At 44.2% G+C, this 19,316-nt stretch overlaps 1 protein-coding gene across 2 annotated transcripts in view; it reads right to left on the bottom strand.

The window, feature by feature from the left end:
* Nucleotides 1–12,209: 12,209 nt before the first annotated feature.
* RCE1 (Ras converting CAAX endopeptidase 1) overlaps nucleotides 12,210–19,316 on the bottom strand; it is a 252,205-nt gene continuing 245,098 nt past the window's right edge. The window contains exon 8 of one of the 2 annotated variants that reach the window (XM_069207817.1): nucleotides 12,210–17,997. In XM_069207817.1, coding sequence (XP_069063918.1) covers nucleotides 17,762–17,997 — 236 coding nt within the window. In that variant the 3' untranslated portion in view covers nucleotides 12,210–17,761. The remainder of the gene's footprint in view (nucleotides 17,998–19,316) is intronic. The other variant, XM_069207818.1, reaches the window with a different exon arrangement.

Genomic DNA, 19,316 nt, shown 5'->3' with positions numbered 1-19,316 from the left:
TAGCATCCTTGCAACTTCAGATTTGATGCTAGCACTGATCTGACATGCTGTAGATTTTACTTTTGACAGGCAAGCTGTCACCTGTATCCACATCATAGGTACACTAAGTCATCAGACCTGGGGTCAATGAAAAAAAGACCGGTGATTTGGTGCAAAACTAAAGCTTCCTTTTAAATAATTAGTTGAGCCTCTTTTTAAATTCTCCCTGATTGGCCTCTTTTACTTTTTCCAAATTTACTTCTATTATGCCTGACTTTGTGCTCCAGTAACTCTGCCTGTAAGCATGGAGTTTGAGTTCAACAACCTGGACACCTACACTATGGCTGAGCTCAAAGGATTCTGTAGGGAGAGGAGGCTTCCAGTAACCAAGGATCCCAAGAAGCAAGAGCTCCAGAAAGCCCTCAGGGCCTATGAGGAGGGCAATTAGTAGCTAACTACAACAAAGAAGCAAAAGGAGGAAGTAATGGGAAGGATGAAAACCCCCTGACTGTGGCCCCAGAGGAGAGAGACCTACAGGAGTGTAGCCCCTGCCAGGTCCAGAGCATGCAGAAGCAGCTCTTCCAGCAGCCTGTTCCCTGAGGAACAGGAGAGCTGAGAGGGAGTTTCAACTGCAGCTGACTAAACAAAGTGAAGGCTGCCAAAGAGGAGGCAGCTGCCAAGGGGGCCTTGGAGGAGAGGAGGGCTGAGGCAGAGATCGCCTTAGGCAAGGAGTACGCTGAGCATGAAATGACCTCAGCATAGAGGAAAGTGTTATTGGCTTATGAAGTGAGTCCCAAAGAGCTGGACCTAAAGGCCAAACAGCATACTGAGTCTATCAGCAATGGTGGCAGCAATGATCCAGTGTTCAGTGGAGACAGGAGGGCCCACATTCCCAAGGATCTGGTGCATACATTTGTTGTGGGGATTACATAGACATGTGGTTTGAGACATATGAAGTAACTCTAGAGATGCGCAGGGTCCGTTAGGTGAATTGGGGAGGCAGCCCATAGAGGCACATATCCACTGAAGGGAGGGATTCCTTGTTGGTCCTAGGGAAGGGTGACAGGTTTAGGTACCCATTAGAAAAGGGTTTTCTGGTTGGCTAAGGTATGCACCTCAGGCAGAAACCACCACTCAAGTCAGGGAGAGTAAGTTATACACCACAGATAACTTGAGCTCACCCCCGGTAGCTTGGCACAGAGCAGTCAGGCTTATCCTCAGAGGTCATGTGTAAAGCATTTGCACAATACACTCACACCAGGGACACAATAAATACATCAAAAAAGAGTCTCCTAGCGTAATTGTATAAAAATATGTCTTATATTGTAAATATAAATCATGGCCCAAGAACTTCGTACATGTCAGATACTGTGCATAAATCATAGACCACAATGACATAGTTCATTAAGTAGGGCACATACTATGCCTACCCTGTACATATATCTTAGACCAAAACAATACCATATGTCATAAGACTATGAGTGTCGCAACCTATACCATACATGTTGCACCTAGAATGATGTGGCTGTATGATGATTCAGTATCCTGGGTCTGCAAGGGGGCAAAATGATAGTCAACATATTACCAGCATAGGAAATATTATAGTACAACCCCTACCCACTTAAGGTTCATTATGTAACAGTAAAACATATAATTGCCAGAAGGCAAACACGGCGTAGGCCCACCTGTCCCCTTAGCAGAAGAATTATGGGAATTTTTAGAGTGAGCCTGCTGGAAGTAGGGCCCTGAGCATCGTGTCTTAAAACAAATATGTAGGTGCTCCCTTCACAGGAGTTACTGTAATTGGGAAGAAACAAGCCTGGGTCCTCCACTGCAGGTTCGCCTGTCCGTTACACACAATCCAGTGCCCCCACCCAGGTATGAGCCAACCAGGGTGGAGAGGGCACACACTTTGAAGTACCCCACGGACAAGATTCCTTAGGGGCAGCTATCTGGGGGCATGCAGGGCAGCTGCCGGCGCTTCCTGGGAATTTGTGGGGAAAATGCTGGCAAGTTCCTTGGTGGTGTGTGGGGAGCACACTTGAGCCTCCGGGCTCTGGTGTTACCATTGCTGACTAAAATGGGACCATTGATGGTGGGAACCCCCACAGACCCGACGGGGCCAAATACAATAAAACAGCCTTCCCACTCTTAGCGATAAGCATTGGAGTGCCTGGATCTCAGCCTCAACTGAGGGGGTTATAGGGGAGAACTCTGCCAGTATACTCCTAGCATTGTGCAGGCACTGGATCCCCTGATCAATCAATCAATCAATCATGAGTATTTGTACAGCGCACTACTTACCTGTGATGGTCTCAAAGCGCTCAGGGGGGGGGGTAGGGTTTGCTACTGCTCGCGCAGCCATGTCATGAGATGTCTCCTCAAGGTAAGTAGGTCCTGTGTCTGATGCAGGTGGGTGGGAAGAGTGTTCCACGTCTTGGCGGCGAGGTGGGAGAACGATCTGCCACCGGCGGTCCTTGTGTGGATGTGTGGGACGGTGGCGAGGGCAAAGCCGGCGGAGCGAAGCAGTCGGGTCAGGGTGTAGAAGGAGAGCCGTCTATTGAGGTATTCTGGTCCGGTGTTATGCAATGCCTTGTGAGCGTGGGTGAGGAGTTTGAACATGATTTTCTTGTTGACAGCGAGCCAGTGTAGGTCTCTCAGGTGGGCTGTCAAGTTGCAGGGGATGTCCAGGATGAGGCGTGCAGAGGCGTTCTGTATGCATTGCAGTCTCTTCTGGAGCGTGCCCGTGGTTCCTGCGTAGAGGGCATTGCTGTAATCCAATTTGCTGTGTACGAGGGCTTGGGTGACCGTACTTCTGGTTTCAGTGGGGATCCATTTGTAGATCTTCCGAAGCATGTGGAGGGTGTTGAAACAGGAGGAGGAGATGGCGTTGACTTGCTGGGTCATTGATAGTGATGTGTCCAGGATGAATCCCAGGTTGCCTGCGTGGTCGGAGGGTGTCGGTGCGGTTCCCAGTGTAGCAGGCCACCAGGAGTCGTCCCATGTGGAGGGGGTGGAGCCGAAGATAAGAACTTCAGTCTTGTTGGAATTCAGTTTCAGGCAGCTGTTCTTCATCCATTCGGTGATGGACTTCATTCCTTCGTGGAGTTTGGTTTTTGCGATGGTGGGGTTCTTGGTGCGGGAGAGGATCAGCTAGGTGTCATCAGCCTATGAGACGATGTTGAGATTGTGAGATCGAGCGATGTTAGCGAGCGGAGCCCTGTAGACGTTAAAGAGGGTTGGGCTGAGGGACGATTCCTGTAGTACGCCGCAGATGATTTTGGTGGCTTCAGAGCAGAATGGAGGGAGGCGGACTGAGTTCTGCCGGTGAGGAAGGAGGTGATCCAGTCCAGGGCTCATCGGGGATTCCTGCATCGTTGAGGCATGTGCGTAGTGTGTGGTGGCAGACGGTGTTGAACGTAGCTGAGAGGTCCAGGAGGATGAGGGCCGCGACTTGGCCGTTGTCAAGTATGGTCCTGATGTCATCGGTGGCGGCGATGAGGGCGGTTTTGGTACTGTGGTTGCTGCGGAATCTGGATGGGATGGGTCCAGAGTGGTGTTCTCCTTGAGGAAACGGGTCAGTTGTTTGTTGACAATTTTCTCTATGACTTTTGCCGGGAAGGGGAGCAGGGAGATGGTCCGGAAGTTCTTGAGGTCCTTTAGGTCTGCCTTGGGTTTCTTGAGGAGGGCGTTGATCTCAGCGTGTTTCCAGCTCTCGGGGAAGGTGGCGGTCTCGAAGGAACTGTTGATGATCTTCTGGAGTTGGTGTGCGATGACGGAGCTTGCTTTGTTGAAGATGTGGTGAGGGCAGGGGTCGGATGGTGAGCCGGAGTGGATGGTGTTTATGATTTCGATGGTGTTGTAGTCGTTGACGTGGGTCCAGGAGAGTAGGAGGCTGGTGGGTGGTGAGTCTGTGGTGTCGGTGGTTGACAGGGGGTCTGAGTATTGAAGCTGTCATGGATGTCTTCGATCTTGCAGTTGAAGAAGGTGGCTAGGGAGTCGCAGAGGTCTTGTGATGGCGGCATGTAGTTGACATTGGAGCTGGGTTAAGAGCTCCTTCACAATGTTGAAGAACTCCTTGTAGCTGCGAGCGTTGTTGTCGATGCGTTCTTTGAAGGCGGTTCTTATGAGTTGGTGGTGAAGGCTGTGTGGTTGTCTGGTGTCTGATCTTGGCGCCACTTCTTTTCGAGTCTTCTGTATGTTTGCTTGGATTCTTGGAGGTCTTTGGGGAACCAGAAGGCCTTTCTGTCGGTGCGTCTGTTAGAAGGTTTCTTGATCGGGGCTAGAGTGTTGGCACAGTCGTCGATCCATTGCCTGAGGTTGCGGGCTGCTGTGTCAGTGTCAGTGGTGTCGATAGGTGGGTTCTGGGAGAGGGTAGTGATCAGTTGGTCTTTGGTGACCTTGTTCCATCTGTGGTGGGGAATCTGTTGCGGGTGATGGCATATTGTGGGTTTCTCGAAGGAGAAGTGGATGCAGTGGTGGTCGGCCCAGTGGAGTTTGGTGGTATGGCTGAAGGAGACATGTTTGCTGATGGAGAAAATGGGGTCGAGCGTGTGTCCTGCAGAGTGGGTGGGTGCTGTGACGAGTTGCTTGAGGCCGAAGTTGGCAAGGTTGTTGAGCAGGGTGGTAGAGTTGTTGTTGTTGGTGTTCTCGAGGTGGAAGTTCAAGTCCCCGAGGATTCTGTAGTCTGTGGATGTGAGAGCATGCATGCTGATGACGTAGGTGATGGAGTAGCTGAACTGCTGTCGGGGGCCTGGGGGGCTGTAAACGAGGGTCCCTCTGAGGGTGGTGTTTCGGTTGGTGTGGATCTGGTAGTGCAGGTGTTCGGTGGTGCTGAGTGTGTCTTCGGTGCTGGTCGTGATTCTGACTGATTCTTGTGGACGATGGCGATGCCCCCTCCTGGTCTGTTGGTGCGGTCCCTGCGGGTGATCATGTAGCCATTTGGGATGGCTCTGGCAATGTTGTGCGCTTAGAGGGGGTTCCATCCAGGTGTCGTCCAGGAAGGCGACAACTGAGGAGGCTGAGTCGAGTAGATTCCAAAGTTCGATGGCGTGTTTCTGGACGGAGTGGTTGTTGAGTAGAATGCATCTCAGATGGTTGTGTCCTGCCTTGGTGGGTGGGTCATTGGCGTGGGGGGCAGGAGAATGTGCAGTTCTGGCAGGATTAGGGTCCGTGGGTGACCTGCTGGGTGGCTTGATCAAATATAAAAATTCTTCGGTCCTCAGGTAGAAGTATAAGCCTACACTTTCACAGCACCTTTTAACTGTCTGTTAAGAGGTTATTCATAACCAAACATAACATCATTAAATCAATATATATTACTTTTTCTTTTTATCATCCTTGACAAAATCATTTTACAATTATAAGAAAATATTCCATTTATGGATCACAAACCTAAGGTGCTCCCAGAATGTAACGACGCAGTGCAGTGGTAATGGTGATAATTTAAGTGAAAAAGTGTTTGATACAATATTTACAATAATGTGGTTAAAAACCAAAACAAAACAGTGAGCTTCAAAAGGACCCCTTCATTCCAGGTGTCTTGAAGTCATTTTATATGCTAAACTACATTTAGTAGTCAACGTGGCTTGATGGCAGGTGGATGAGCGGCCGGTGTTGAGTGTGTGGAGGGTGGTGGCGTCATAGCGGAGTCCGGTGTAGCGGCGGTGGGGGGGCGAGAACCAGGGGTTCTGACGCTGGGCACAGTCCAGTCACGGATGGGTGCAGACGGGCTTGCTTTAGGAGCTCCTTCGCATTAAGTAGGAAGGAGGGGCAGGAGAGGACAGCTGGGAGGTGGGAGCGGGGGTGCAGCACGAGAAAGAGGAGGGGTCAAGCCACAGGGGCAGCAGCAACGGTGTTGAGAGAGGGGGAGAGAGAGAGAGAGAGAGAGAGAGAGAGAGAGAGAGAGAGAGAGAGAGAGAGAGAGAGCAGAATGGAGGGAAAAGCGAAGAAAGAGTGTAAAGCAAAAGTCAAAAGGAGCACTGTGGAAAGCGAAAGGCCAAAGGGGCACAAAGGGGGCAGACACGGAAGAGAGAGCACAGAAAGAGCAAAGCAGAGAAAAGGAGGAGAGAGGCAGAGGGCAGCTCAGTGCTGGTGGATGTGTTGCCCAGAAGAAGAGGGCCTCGCAGAGGGGGATTTTCTCAGGACAGCAGCAGTGGGAATGAAAGTGGAAATAAAGCACTTGCCACGCTCTAGGAAATTTGAGAGAGAAGCAAGCTTCACCATCAGCATAATGTAAAAGTATAGCACGACCCAGGTGCAACATTGGCAGGACCAGGGGCAGTAAGCCAACATCTGTAATCACATGCTGGCCCCTGGGAGAGCATGGGGGGGCACAAGGCAGGGAGCAGTGGGCAGGAAGACCAGCACAGCGAAATCCACAATTCCTCCCCTGCAGTCCCATAGTGGATTGGCAGTTAAGAGTCAGGGAGCAGGCTGCCAGCAGTGCAACACTCAGAAAAGCAATTCCAGGAGTGCTTTATGCTACCCAGCAACAGCAGGCAGTGGTGCAACCACAGAAGAGCAGTCCAGCAGTCCTTCTGACAGAGGTTCAGTCCCAGTTCCAAAAGTGCTCTAAAAGTCAGGGGGCTCCAGACCCTCTACTTATACTCAAAGTGTCAAGCTTCTAGAAGGAGGAGAAATTTCCAGCCAAAATTGACCAGTTCCAGGAATGTCCCTTTCATCTACCCTGGCTTCAGACATCAGTAGAGGGTAAATGAGCCCTCTGTGTGAGTGCAGGACACAGCCTATACAAGTGTAAAGCGTGCCCCGCCTCCCTCTCTCCCAGCCAAAGAAGACATCAGTTTGCAGATGTAACCCTGTCACATCTAACCTTCCCTGACAGCTGTCTGGGGAGTATGCACAAAGTAGAGCTGTCACCCTGCCCTAGACGTGGATCGGGGCCAGGCTGCAAAGCACCAGAGTTATAAGCACAGAGAAATGCACACTTTCTAAAAGTGGCATTTCTAAAATAGTAATGTAAACTCCACCTACACCAGTAAGCAGAATTTCTCACTACCATTCCACACATACCAAACATGCCCACACTACTCCTTACAGATCAGAAATTACCAGTTAGACAAACAGAAAAAAAATTCTTATGCAATCCTATGAAAGGAGCGCACTCACAGTAGAGAGAAACTAAATTGGTAGCTTGTCACTACTAGGACATGTAGTATATAAAAATATATGTCCTACCTTTTATATACACAGCACTCTGCCCATAGAGCTATTGAGGGCCTACGCGCATGGGTGACTTAGTTGTAGTAAAAAAGGAGTCAAGGCCTTGGCAAGGGGTTTGGCTTGCCAAGTCAGTGTGGCAGTAAACTGCACACACAGGCTCTGCAGTGGCAAGCCTCAGTGAGACATGTTTGAAAGATTACTTCTGTGGGTGGCGCAATCTGCACTGCAGGCCCACTAGTAGCATATATTGTACAGACCCTGGGTATATGGTATACAACTTTACAAGGAACTTAAAGGTAAATTAAATAAGTCAAAAAGGTGTAAGCCAATTACACCAAGTTTTAGGGGTGAGAGCACATGCACTTTATCACTGATTAGTAGTGATAAAGTGCCTAGAGTACTAAAGCCAACAAAGAGGGTCAGAAAAATAGGAGGAGAAAGGCAAAAAGTTTGGGGATAACCCTGCAGAAAGGGCCATTTCCGACAGTACCCAATCATGAAGGAACCCCTCGTAAAGAAGTATGGCCTCACCCCTAAGAAATATAAGTTGAAGCTCAGTGACAGCCTTAAGTTGCCCCTCCTGACCTGGATAGATTTTGTGGATTACTTTTGTGAGGCACTGGATGGTTGGGTGAAGGATGATGAAGTAAACAAGTATGAGGAGCTGTACAATCTGTCCTCATGAGAGCACATGTTCTGTCCTGGGCACTACCTCCCTTTAAGGCCACACTGGACACCACACTTGGGGAGCTCTCACCAGTGGATTTCCCTTGGTACGGATGGGTCCACGGCCTGGGCAACTGCCAACCAGAGCCCCCAACCCAACCAATTCTTAGAAGAGGCATGGGAACCTTTTCCCTCCACCTTACTCTGGGACTTAATTGGGTCCCCTCTTCCTCTGCTGAACCACCCTCCTCTGGATCACAATTTAGTACCTTCTCATAGACTCTGGTGCTGAGCCAGAAGTCTGGTTCCTTGAATGGAGTGTGTAAATGACCTAGAGGAAGGTCACAGTAAATCCCCTAGTGCCCACTGACTGCATTCTGGGAAATGAATTACCATCGATGTTGAAGAAGCTGGGAGGGGCGGCTGCCAAGGTCGTCCTGAAAGCTCATGGTTCTGTCTGGGGGTATTACTCACAAAAGGAGAGTATGGAGGCCCAGATGGAGGGGCAGCATGTGGAGAGAGGCCACAGTGGGAGAACCAGTGGATCAGGGGTTGCAAGGTTTGGGAACAGAGCACCCCAAACCTGACCCTGCTGAGGACACTTTTAGGTGCTCCCTGCACAGTCCCAGAGGCAGAGGACCGGAGACCTGCACCAAGCAGATCCCTGCATGGCACAGACAGTGTGCCACTCTTGAGTGTGGTGGTGTTTCCCCCCGGAAGCCCTGGCACCTGTTCAGCTTCATGTGTACACCTGTGAGCAAGTTAAGGTGAGGAGCTTCACAGATAGAGCTAGAGTAGTGACCACAGAAGAGAATGTCAGTGGGAAACAATTAGCCTTGGATGGGCATTGATCTAAAAAATACCACTACAAAAGACGGCCATTGTCTATGTTGTATGGTCTAAGAAGGGAAGTCCATTAAGGTATTGATTAGAATACCCAAGCTTTTGGTTGGAGGTGGGTTGTGTTGGACTTAGCCCTTTTTGCAGGGTCTCCACACAAATGTTTGCCTTCTAATGCTGAAATCATTTTTGTTGGCATTAGGACTTTGTTCACTTTATCACTGCTAACCTGTGCTAAATTGCTTGTGTTCCCACTTCAAAGATGGTAAAATTGACTTACACCTAATTGGCACATATATTTACTTGTAAATCCCTACTAAATGGTTCAACATCTACCCTGGGCTTGTAAGTTAAATACTATGAGTGGGCCCGCAGCACTCATTGTGGCACCCACTAAAGTAGCCTATTAAAACATGTCTCACACCTGCTGCTGCAGCCGGTAGCACAGCTTTAAACTGCTACTTCGACCTAGCAAAACAAATCTTTTGCCAGACCTCCTTTTTGATGCATATAAGCCATCCCAGAGGTAGACCCGAAAGGCTCATAGGGCAGGGTTTATTTGTTTTCAAAAAGTAGGACACAAGTGCTTGAGCTCTACATATCCTGGTAATGAAAATCTCCTAAAGTCGTTTTTCACTGCTCCAAGGCCTGTCTCTTCCATTGAATAAATACTAAGTTACCTCATTTCATTTAATAAGTGAAAACCTTGGATTGTGAACAGATAGAGATATGCTGTTTACACCCAATTAATGTAATTTAAAATCCTTTGATTGGTAAAGTTGGAATTTAAGTCTGAATTCTAACAATACCACTTTATAAAGTTGGCATTTCTTGTCTTAACCATTTGTGCCTTCTGCCAGTGTCCTAGGTCACATGACAATGAATCGCTCTGCTGCTGGGGTTTGTTGATTCCTCCCAGCCATTGAACCAAAGGGGATAAGGTGGGGGCAGGACAGGCCATCCGGACAGGACGGTTGTGGGCAGAGCTGTGCTTTGCCCCACTTACTCATCAAAGGCTTGCCACCCGTACACACAAACAATCCTGACACTAGTCTTTTGTCACCCCAGACTGCATGGAGCATTGAAAGGGGAAGGGATGAACTTTCCAGAACCATTTGTGAGGGTGATATAGAGAATCCCCACAAATGGAATGTGGGCACCAGCTATAAATACTGGAGCTCCAGAGCTACTCTTCAGAACACTCCTAGACCCGTGGACATTATAGAAGAAGGACTGTCCCTGCTGCCAGATTTATCCCCTGTGGCTGAGGACTGCCTTCCTGTCTGAGGAGGAAGACTGGACCTGCATACCTTCATCCCAGGAAAACCTGAGTGACTCCAAGGGTGAGTTTGTCATCTCCTGTTTGAGTTTCAGTGACAGGACAAGCTACAGAGGCCTCTCGCCAACTGCCCAGCTGACCTGCAGCAACTGGACCTGCCCGAGTGCTGCTGGCCTCTGCTAGAGTGAGTTCCTGATCCCCAAGAGGTGGCCCCAGGCCCTGGATGCTTGGCTGGCATCAGCATCAGTCTGAGATCCTCCTAAGAAGAAATGATGAAATCCTGAAGCTTGGCCCTTCATGACCGCAAATGGACCCTTTCCTGCTGAGACTCTGCCGCCTGTGATTACCGCCAATGTAGAGGGTTTGGCTTTCGTGGTTCACAGATGGAGTGAAGCATGGACATCTGCTGTCTTCAGGAGTGTTTGGTTGAAGTCCATTAGCAGGGCCTTTGTCTATGCGCTGGGTTTAGTAGTGGTTGTCAGTGAGATTTCGTTGATGTGAAGTGTCTGTTGGGATGTTACTGAAATATCTGCTCAGTGTTTTCAGTGACCTCTGTAGGTGTGTTAATTGTGGACTAAATCAAATGCATATGTAGTATGATCAGCCTATTCCACCTGCCGGGTTTGTGAAAGGTGGGTTTTGCAGAGTGTTACAGATAAGATCCAGGAAGCTCCCCATGGCATGGGTAGGCACTGTGACAAGCTGTGAGATATCAGCACTAACCAGCAGATTGAAGAAATTGTCCTTGAAGGTTCCGGAAAGTAATTCGCTTTGTAGACTTGGGTCTGCAACACACATTCCTTTAGAAGTTGGTGATTATTATCATGATGAGAGTAAACATCTCGAATGTGAATGTTGGGTTGCTGCTGGGATAAACATGAATGAGGTGGAATTTGATAATTTTAGTGGATGGGAAGGGAGCTGATTTCTCCTGCAACACGCGAAAACTGGCAACATTTTCAAGGTATAAAGTTTTGCACACAAAGCACCTCTACACTATGGCCATCCTAATGCTGGGGTATTTGAAATACCTTCACACAAACGTCTTTATAGAACTTTGGCATTCCGCTGTAATCTTGTGCTAGGGAGTGTGGCAGGCATTGGGTATGGATGCTGCAATGTGCCATTTTCTGAGCTTGGGAAGAGCCACAGAGAGGCTAACTTCATGCCTACTAGAGCATGTATGAAGCATAAACTGGAAAGGAATAAAAATGAGATTGCTAACATCTGCTGGTTGAAAGTACAAAAAAGCCTGATTTCTCATGTCAAGGTGATGCATTTAGACACACATCGCTCAGGAATGCTGACCTTAGCTTAGATGGTTGAGGGCTGCCTCCTTAGTGCTACACTTTAGTGGCTGAATCTTGACCAGGGTAGATTTGAAAGCTAGTCTTCTTTCTGGCATATATTCTGAACTGTATGTCTTCTTCAAACTTGATAAAAACAAGTTCGCCAGAAAAGCCACGATTGGCACTACCAATGCTTTTTTGTTTGTAGAGTTTAAAAGTGGCATAATGACATTCTAAATGGTGGTAATCTGTATCCACTGAGCTAAATGAATTAGTTATCTTTACCACAGAAGGTAATGATTACAATTATCCTCTAAACACAAAATTATTTTCGATTTCAATGCCTCTAGGGTTTATGGATTTTCGAAGACTAGATTTAGGGAGTGTCGCATAAAATTACAAAGGGCTCTCTGTCATGCAGATGTTGAACTCCACTTTCCTTCCTTACGCGATGTCATTGTGCTGAGTGTGAATCGGCTGAAGTACTGAACATAGTTATTTACAATCTTACACTTTCCTGTGGAATTCAAAACGTTTCCTACAGCCTCCGTTTTTCAAAATATTTTCTGTTTTGTAAGTTAATTTTATTAAGACCTGGTTTGGCGTGTTTTACACAGAAAGGCTACTCACAGTAATTCCTGAACCCATGAAAATGGCTTGGGTCTTCCGGTGATGCCTAATACGTTACAGCATTGAGAAGTGGAAAAGCAATGGAGTTCAAAAGATGAAGCCATCTGCCCGCCATTCCATTCAAATAGGTATGGAATAGAACCAGAGCCTTATAGAGTGGCTGTGTAAAGGAATAAGGTAAGGTAGACCCTCACCGTACACCTTAAGACAACACTGAATGTATAACCAAATGTAGAGTCCAAGGGGTAGCGACAAATGTTTGTTATTGATTTATATGAAAGGACTGCATATCGTCCGTGCCTCTGCCCTTTAAAAATACACCTTGGTACAGAGGACAATAAACACTAAATGTAAAACTTAACTTTATTTGAACATAATCATCGTACTGTAAATATCTTTAAGTTACATTTCCAATAATTTTTTACATCTTTTAAAGTTGAATTTAGTTTTATTACTCTGACATCGACAAAATATATGGTTCACCCTTCACCAAAAAGCCCAATTCAGAAAATAGAGATATGTTTATAAAAATGACAATATATTTATTTTCCTATAAAATCTCAACGTGTCAAAAAATTCAAGCTGTGCAGTGCCTATTTACCGAGTGAAAATGTATACAGTAGTACAACAAGATGTCAACTCACCGCCTAACAAAAAGGTGGACAAAAAGAAAATACTGTTATTCAGTAGCTCCCATTGGCAGCACGTTAATCCATATTTATCGCAGCATAACCAAACCACAGAAATACGTTAAATTGACATTTAATGTGCTTGAGTAACACAGAAGGCTTGGCGCCATTATGGTATCCAACAGTGTTGTTGAGGGTAAGTAAGCAGGTCACATCTAGAGGCATGGATAGTTTTAGGTACTGCGGCTTGATATTATTTATGGCCATTACCGAAGGCCTAAAACTCGACAATCCTGCTATGAGATTAACAATGGGTCACAGAATCCACAACAACGTGACGCTGAATCACGTTTAGCTTTCCCCTTTGCATTGATTCTCAGCCAGCCAAATCAGGATGGAAACTCCAAACCAAAGTAAAAAAAGGCCACAGAGTATTTTGTGTTTAAAATAAAGTTCAGATCTAGTCTGCCATTAAGATTTTACATTGTTTTCGATTTTTCACAACTCTCTGATAAACTCAAACTAAACAAGATTTTTCTTGAACCACTTAAATCGTGTTCGGGAACCTGAATATTAGAAGTTCTCCATAGTTTACTTCGAAATAAATAAATTATGCATTAAGAAATCTTTACAAAAATGAAAATGATTTCACATATATACCTTATGCCTTGTGTACACTTAACCAAGCCCGAAGACAACATTGTAGAGAAATAACGAAGAGGGAGGAATACAATCATCTCATGTACAAATCAATTATTCTGCTTCCATTTCTTTACAAATCTCTCAATTACAAATGCATTGTAAATTTTCAACAAAACATAAATCATTGATTGCAGAGGTGTCGGAATTATGACAGTCTAATGTTTCACCCAATAACTTTCGGACTGTTACATCTGGAAAAATGCATCAGGTGAAAAGGCCAGATTTATAACAGCCCATGAGAATTTTGGTGCAGAACGAGTTAGCGCCACAATCCGAATGTTATGACTCATTTGGGGGCAAAACTCGCAATTGCCATTTATGACATCCAACAAATAACGAACGCCAGGGTATTCATTACTTATCGGATGCAATAAATAACGATGCAATTACCACTCGTAACTGAGGTATAAGAAACTTTTATTCCGTGGTACTGCTCTACATGTCCCTTTACGGAGAAGTGGTAAACGCTTATTGTAACACAAACATCGACCAATAGTTTGATAATTAAAAAGATTTCTGTCTCAGTTTACAGTCTGGTCTAACATAAATGAGTCTCATCCGCAGTGTGTCCTTATACAAAGAGTCTCATGCAATAATCCAGTACCATGTCTCGAGATTAGCAGCAACAAAACATATTTGACAATTGATAACCAAAAAACCTGATCCATGTGTGACATCTTTATGCTCATTTGGGAGCCACCCAGCTGAAGAGTGCACGTTTGTGTCCAAAATTCCACCTTGTAAGCAAGCCAGTTTATTAGGTGATCTAAGGTCTTTGTGTTCTAAATGGTAATTCATTTACAAGCTTCTAGCCTTAGAATGCTCGCTCAGGCTGCCCTGATTGCAGAGCCATGCAAGCATGCATACCATAGCTTGGGGCCGATCAACGGGTGAGAAGGCCCAGGACTGAGAATACTATTGCTATTTGTTTATGTAAAAATCTGGGGTAAAACAGAAAATATTTCTAATTAACTCAGCATTTCGCGACACCACCAGAGTAAAACAGAATAAATCCACTCTGACAAAAACAAGAAAATAAAAAGGAGAATTAAGAAAGCATATTGTCAATTATAAAATAGAACTCTATTACAAATATGCTCTCAGGCGTTGATGACAACCCAGTGCAGCAGGACAGATTTAAGAAGACGTTCACCCACTGAGAACGAGAAAAAAGATTTCATTTCGAGTAATGTTTCCAGAGTGTCTCCACGACTCTTCTCTGTGCAATATTTTCTGTTGCATTATCAGGAGACCCCAATTTCACTCATTTTAAACTTTCAAAACTTGCACATAAATGTGGCTGAATTTAAAGAAATCAGTGGCACCACTTTCATACTTTTGGGAGGGTAAAGCAAGACAGTTTTCAATTCTCACTAAATATATGGTTTATAGTATATCCAAAGTTATACATTTAAATAATGGCTAGTGCAATGTAAATCCTCTCTATTCAAAATTCCAGCCAAGAAACCAATAGGATTTCATGTATCCCTAAATGGCGAGAAGTAAGAAGCAGAAGGCTTAACTATTTTTGACAATGGTGGCCCTCCCTATATACATTTCTCACACTCCCAGAAGCACTGGTTATGTTATCTCACTAAGGACTAAGTGTGAAGATTCAATCTGGCTTCTCCCCATCGAGCTGTCTAATATCCAACTAAGATGAGCAGGACAGGAAATACTGAGTTGTGGTGAGTGAGAGTGATGGAAAGAAACGCACAACAGTATTGAAGCATACAGGGCAACAGTAAGAGAAATGGAGGGACAAAGGAGAAAGGGGCCAGAGGCAGGAAATGGATATTCTCGAAGAGCCGGAGGTGGGGGACCAATAAAGGGAGATAATATGATATAGTGCCAAGATGGGGTGCATTGCAGAATGATACATAAAGAGTGTTTTGCTTGTTCTCTTCCTTGTTTACTTTGGCTTGAAGTACATATGTGTTTAAGTCGCTGGAATCCACACCTGAAAACTGTCCTCATTGACCATAGACTGCACTGAACAGCCTTCAAACCCTGGCCTAGAAAAGCACCAGCTCGCAACATGAAAGGTGCCTCTGTTAAAGACAAGAAAGGCTAATGAAGTCTCTTGACTTTAGTTTATATTTGCACCTTGGTGAACTGAAACAATGAAATATGACATTCTAGCACTAATGGAACAACAGAAAAAGTCTACGCAGTCACAACAATACCTTCATGGCCACATTAAAAGGTGTCAGTCCTACCATCAACATGATGGTTTTTAGATATGAGCCAACGGATCCTCCTCTAGGTTCAACGAGGATTCATTTCTTTTGGCAAGGTGTGCCAAACAACAAAACTCTTTTTAGTAAAAATGACAAACGCCAAGAAGTACATTTTTAATGGTGCCAACCTCAGGTAGCACAGACTATGGGCCTAATTTAGAGTTTGGCGGAGGGGCTTAGCCAGCCACAAAAGTGACAGCTATCCCATCTATCGTATTACGATTCCAAATAAGCCTATGCAGAACGTAATACGGCAGACGGGATGTCTGTCATGTTTGGGTTAAAGTTACCTGTCTGCTAAACTCTAAATCAGGCCCTGGTTAGTAGCAAGTAACAGTATAATTTTCTCTATAATACATTTCAAAAGGAATCTGAATTTTTATTTCAAAAGTAAATTTTTCTGTTGCGGGATTACCTATCGATGTTTGTATATGTGGTTTCAAATTCGCATAGCTCAAGCAGAGGCCTCCACCTGCTATTTATTTTCAGCTGGTATTCCTAAAAGAAATAAAATAAGCTAGCTAGCTAAATCTAGGCCTTGGCTGTTAGTCACAAGTGGTTCTTTTTCTTTTGTGGATAGCAAGTTAACATCTCACGAACTATGGAATTTAAAAGCATGTAATATCTCATATGATGATCGAAATTTAGCTTCTAGGGTGGCAAGAGGTTAGGTTTTTAATTAAAAAATAATAGTAATCAAAGATAGTAGATCATTTGTCATTCAATATTCTGAGTAAGGTATATTGTAATGTGATCTGATGGAGGGGCTATCATTGTGGCTGTATTATTTTAACAGAAAGCCATCTGACTTGTCTGAAAAACTATATTCCTTGCAGTCAAATGTCTAATTTCATATAGACAAGCACAGCCACGACAGAGACATTACGAAGGAATATTCAGATAATGTAGGCAGAAGGTATGGCTTATTAGTTTGTTCATAGCAATAAGTAGCCTTTTTTCATGGAACAAATGCTGAAAGTTAATGTTACTACAATTTTCCTTTAGCCACAGATTGTTTACTCTGAATTATGGCGAGTAGCCGCTGGAAGAGAGAAGAATATTCTCTATTATCAAACCCCTTTGGATAGCACAGTATCACTTTCTACATAATAACACTGCAGTTATCCAACATAAGCCTTTATAAGCACAATGTTGCAAGGGGTAGGGATATTAAGGTTAGTACAAACAAGTAGAATTGAGTTTAGTGAAAACTTGGAAATTAGCAGTTTTTCACGACCCTGAGTTTAATCAATTTTAATCAGCAGCACTTCCCTAACAAGAAAAAGAGAAGCGGTTGGGAAGTTTACCTGAACAGTAGTAAAATGCTAATTTGCAACAGGATAATTGCTTCTTGTATTCTCCTTTTTGACACACGCATTATGGCATCCTATTTATACTGCATTTTTCTTGGGAAATAAGCAGTCAATTATTATGAAAAGCGCAAACCTCACTGAAAAGAAATAGCTAACTTTATAATATGAACTGGGTCTTTTGTGCATATATGTGTTTTTGTCTGGGTACACAAATACGTACTACTTGTATAAACTGCTAATATCTCTTTGCACGGATGTTTTGACCCTGCATGCAGGTCATGTAGGAGCCGCAACAATTACTTGGGAAATCAACCTTTCAGGATAGTCTCTGTAAAAGAACCCTTGCCAATGACATTAAATGATAATAAAATATTTTTTTATATGTAGATCTAATTGCCAGAGGGTGATGTCTTTGTAGACCAGAATTATGAAAAAGTATTAAAGGTAATTCCCATGCCAGAAAATTAACGGACATAAAGGAGGTGGAGATTGCAGAGCGTCTGGTAATCCAGAAGCCAGTCTCGAAAGATAAAATGGCATTTTGCTGTTTATTTTTGGATGATATGACATTGACTAAGATCTCTTACTGTATCCTTTTCCCAGTAAACGAATTTTAAAGTCAAGTATCTGGACACCAATAAGAAAAGATATGAAGGGAATATAGGTGACTAGTCACAGAAGTAGGAAATACTGCATGGCAGCCACTTGCTTTTGGGTTGTGTTGTGTTTAAGGAACCCCCATGTAAAGGATTCTTCCTAGTTTGGGGGTCCGTGCATCTATCCTAACGTAAAAAAATATATGGACTATATGTATAAACAGACACAGAGTGATGTTAAACATATAAATCGTCTTTTCAAGCCAATGGAAATGTGGATCTTGGCAAACATAACATTCACAGCAAACCACCAAGTTGGTTTTCCTCGGGTTATTAAAATTCCCCCAGATAGTTTCTTGCCACAGTTGGCAAAACGTTGCAGATTTCTTGTCAGTGTAATGCAAAAAGAGAGGAGGTCAGGAGCAGAGCCAGGAGTTGTCGCTTGAGCCTCGTTCCAGTAGGTGACAAATGGGAAGGTTGCCGTAGAGAGCAGGGTCAGTCATCGGGTGCAGAAGCAAGAAGAAGAGAACCATTCCCGTGACATAGAAGGTGATGATGGTGAATCGCTGAGGGTGTTCACATGCAGTGAAAATAGCCGGGAAGCCAATGTAGTTGCAAAAGGAATGACATAATACCGGTCCAATCAAGTGTCCTGAAAATACATTGTTGACAAAAAGACAATGTAATTCTTTCAATACTTGTAAGCACTTCATTGACATATAACTGATGCTCATCTTACTAAGACCTCACTAAGCTGCAGAATCTTAGCCGTTTAGAGCAGTGATAACAATAACAATATTGCTAATACAACTGCAGTACATTCTTCAAATATACATGTGGTGTCAATTTTCATAGGTCAAAAATGTGTACATTACCATACCCATACAGTTCTACCTGCAAGCTTCAACTGACCTGTGCTGAGGGTTTTTTGGCTAGTTTATCTGATCAAATTCTTTGCCATTTATAGCAGTTTGGTAAAAGTAAGACCTCTGATGGATTCCTTTTCAGAAGTAGGACTATTTGTAATTAGGTCTCCCGGTTTTATGGTATTTTTTTTTTTTTTTTTTACATTTCCATATATATTGATTCATATTTATATTTTTCTCATTTTATCTGTACTTATCCGTATTTATTTGGGGTTTTGTTAAAAAAAGAAGCATATTTTCCCATGTATTTAACCGTAAATGCATCCTCTTAATTGAATGCCTGACAGGTTTTAATGATATGAACACCCACAGATGATAATTTAACACACTTACATGAACACATGAACATTTTAGTGTCAACCTGGTGCATATCTGCTGGTGTTTAAACTTCATTACTAAAATTCCTCTATGTTTTTTGTACCCTTTATCTGTCAATCCGCACAGCTGTTGGCCTGGCAGTAGTTTAGAGTTGTTCAAAAAAACAACCTAATTTCCGTTTTTATTCACATTCAAAACTAAATACAAAAAAGAAAATAATTGGTTTTCTGTCTGTATTTAGCTTTAAAAATCAGTAAAAACCAAAAAAGGGAGTGTAGGAAAGTCCTCCTTTTTGCCCTGGTCACCCCCACACTTTTTGGACAGGTACTGGTGGTTACTGACTCTTGGCTGTGCCCTGGGTACTGCTTACCAGTCCCAGGGCCAGTGCTCTGTGTAAAGTGGATATGCAAATTAGGCTAATTATAATTGGCTAAGTCAACCTATCTATAAGTCCCTAGTATATGGTAGGGCATGTAGGTTTAGGGACCACAGCATAGGTAGTACACCCATAGGTGCACTGCTGAGGTGCCCAGTGTCATTTTAAAGGCAGGCCTGCCTTGCTGGCTGCTTTTAAATTAAAGTTATATGCAAATTTGACTTTGGAATTAAAAGTAGTTCTAAAGTCTTAAACTACCTTATTTTTACATATAAGTCACCCCTAAGGTGTGTCCTATGTGCCCCTAGGGCTGGGTGCCATGTAACTATAAGCAGGGACCTTATAAAAATA

Source organism: Pleurodeles waltl, chromosome 9 (assembly GCF_031143425.1).
Source record: "Pleurodeles waltl isolate 20211129_DDA chromosome 9, aPleWal1.hap1.20221129, whole genome shotgun sequence".
Taxonomy (NCBI): Eukaryota; Metazoa; Chordata; class Amphibia; order Caudata; family Salamandridae; genus Pleurodeles; species Pleurodeles waltl.
Note: the sequence above shows the minus strand (reverse complement) of the source record. Positions and strands in the feature narration are given on the sequence as shown.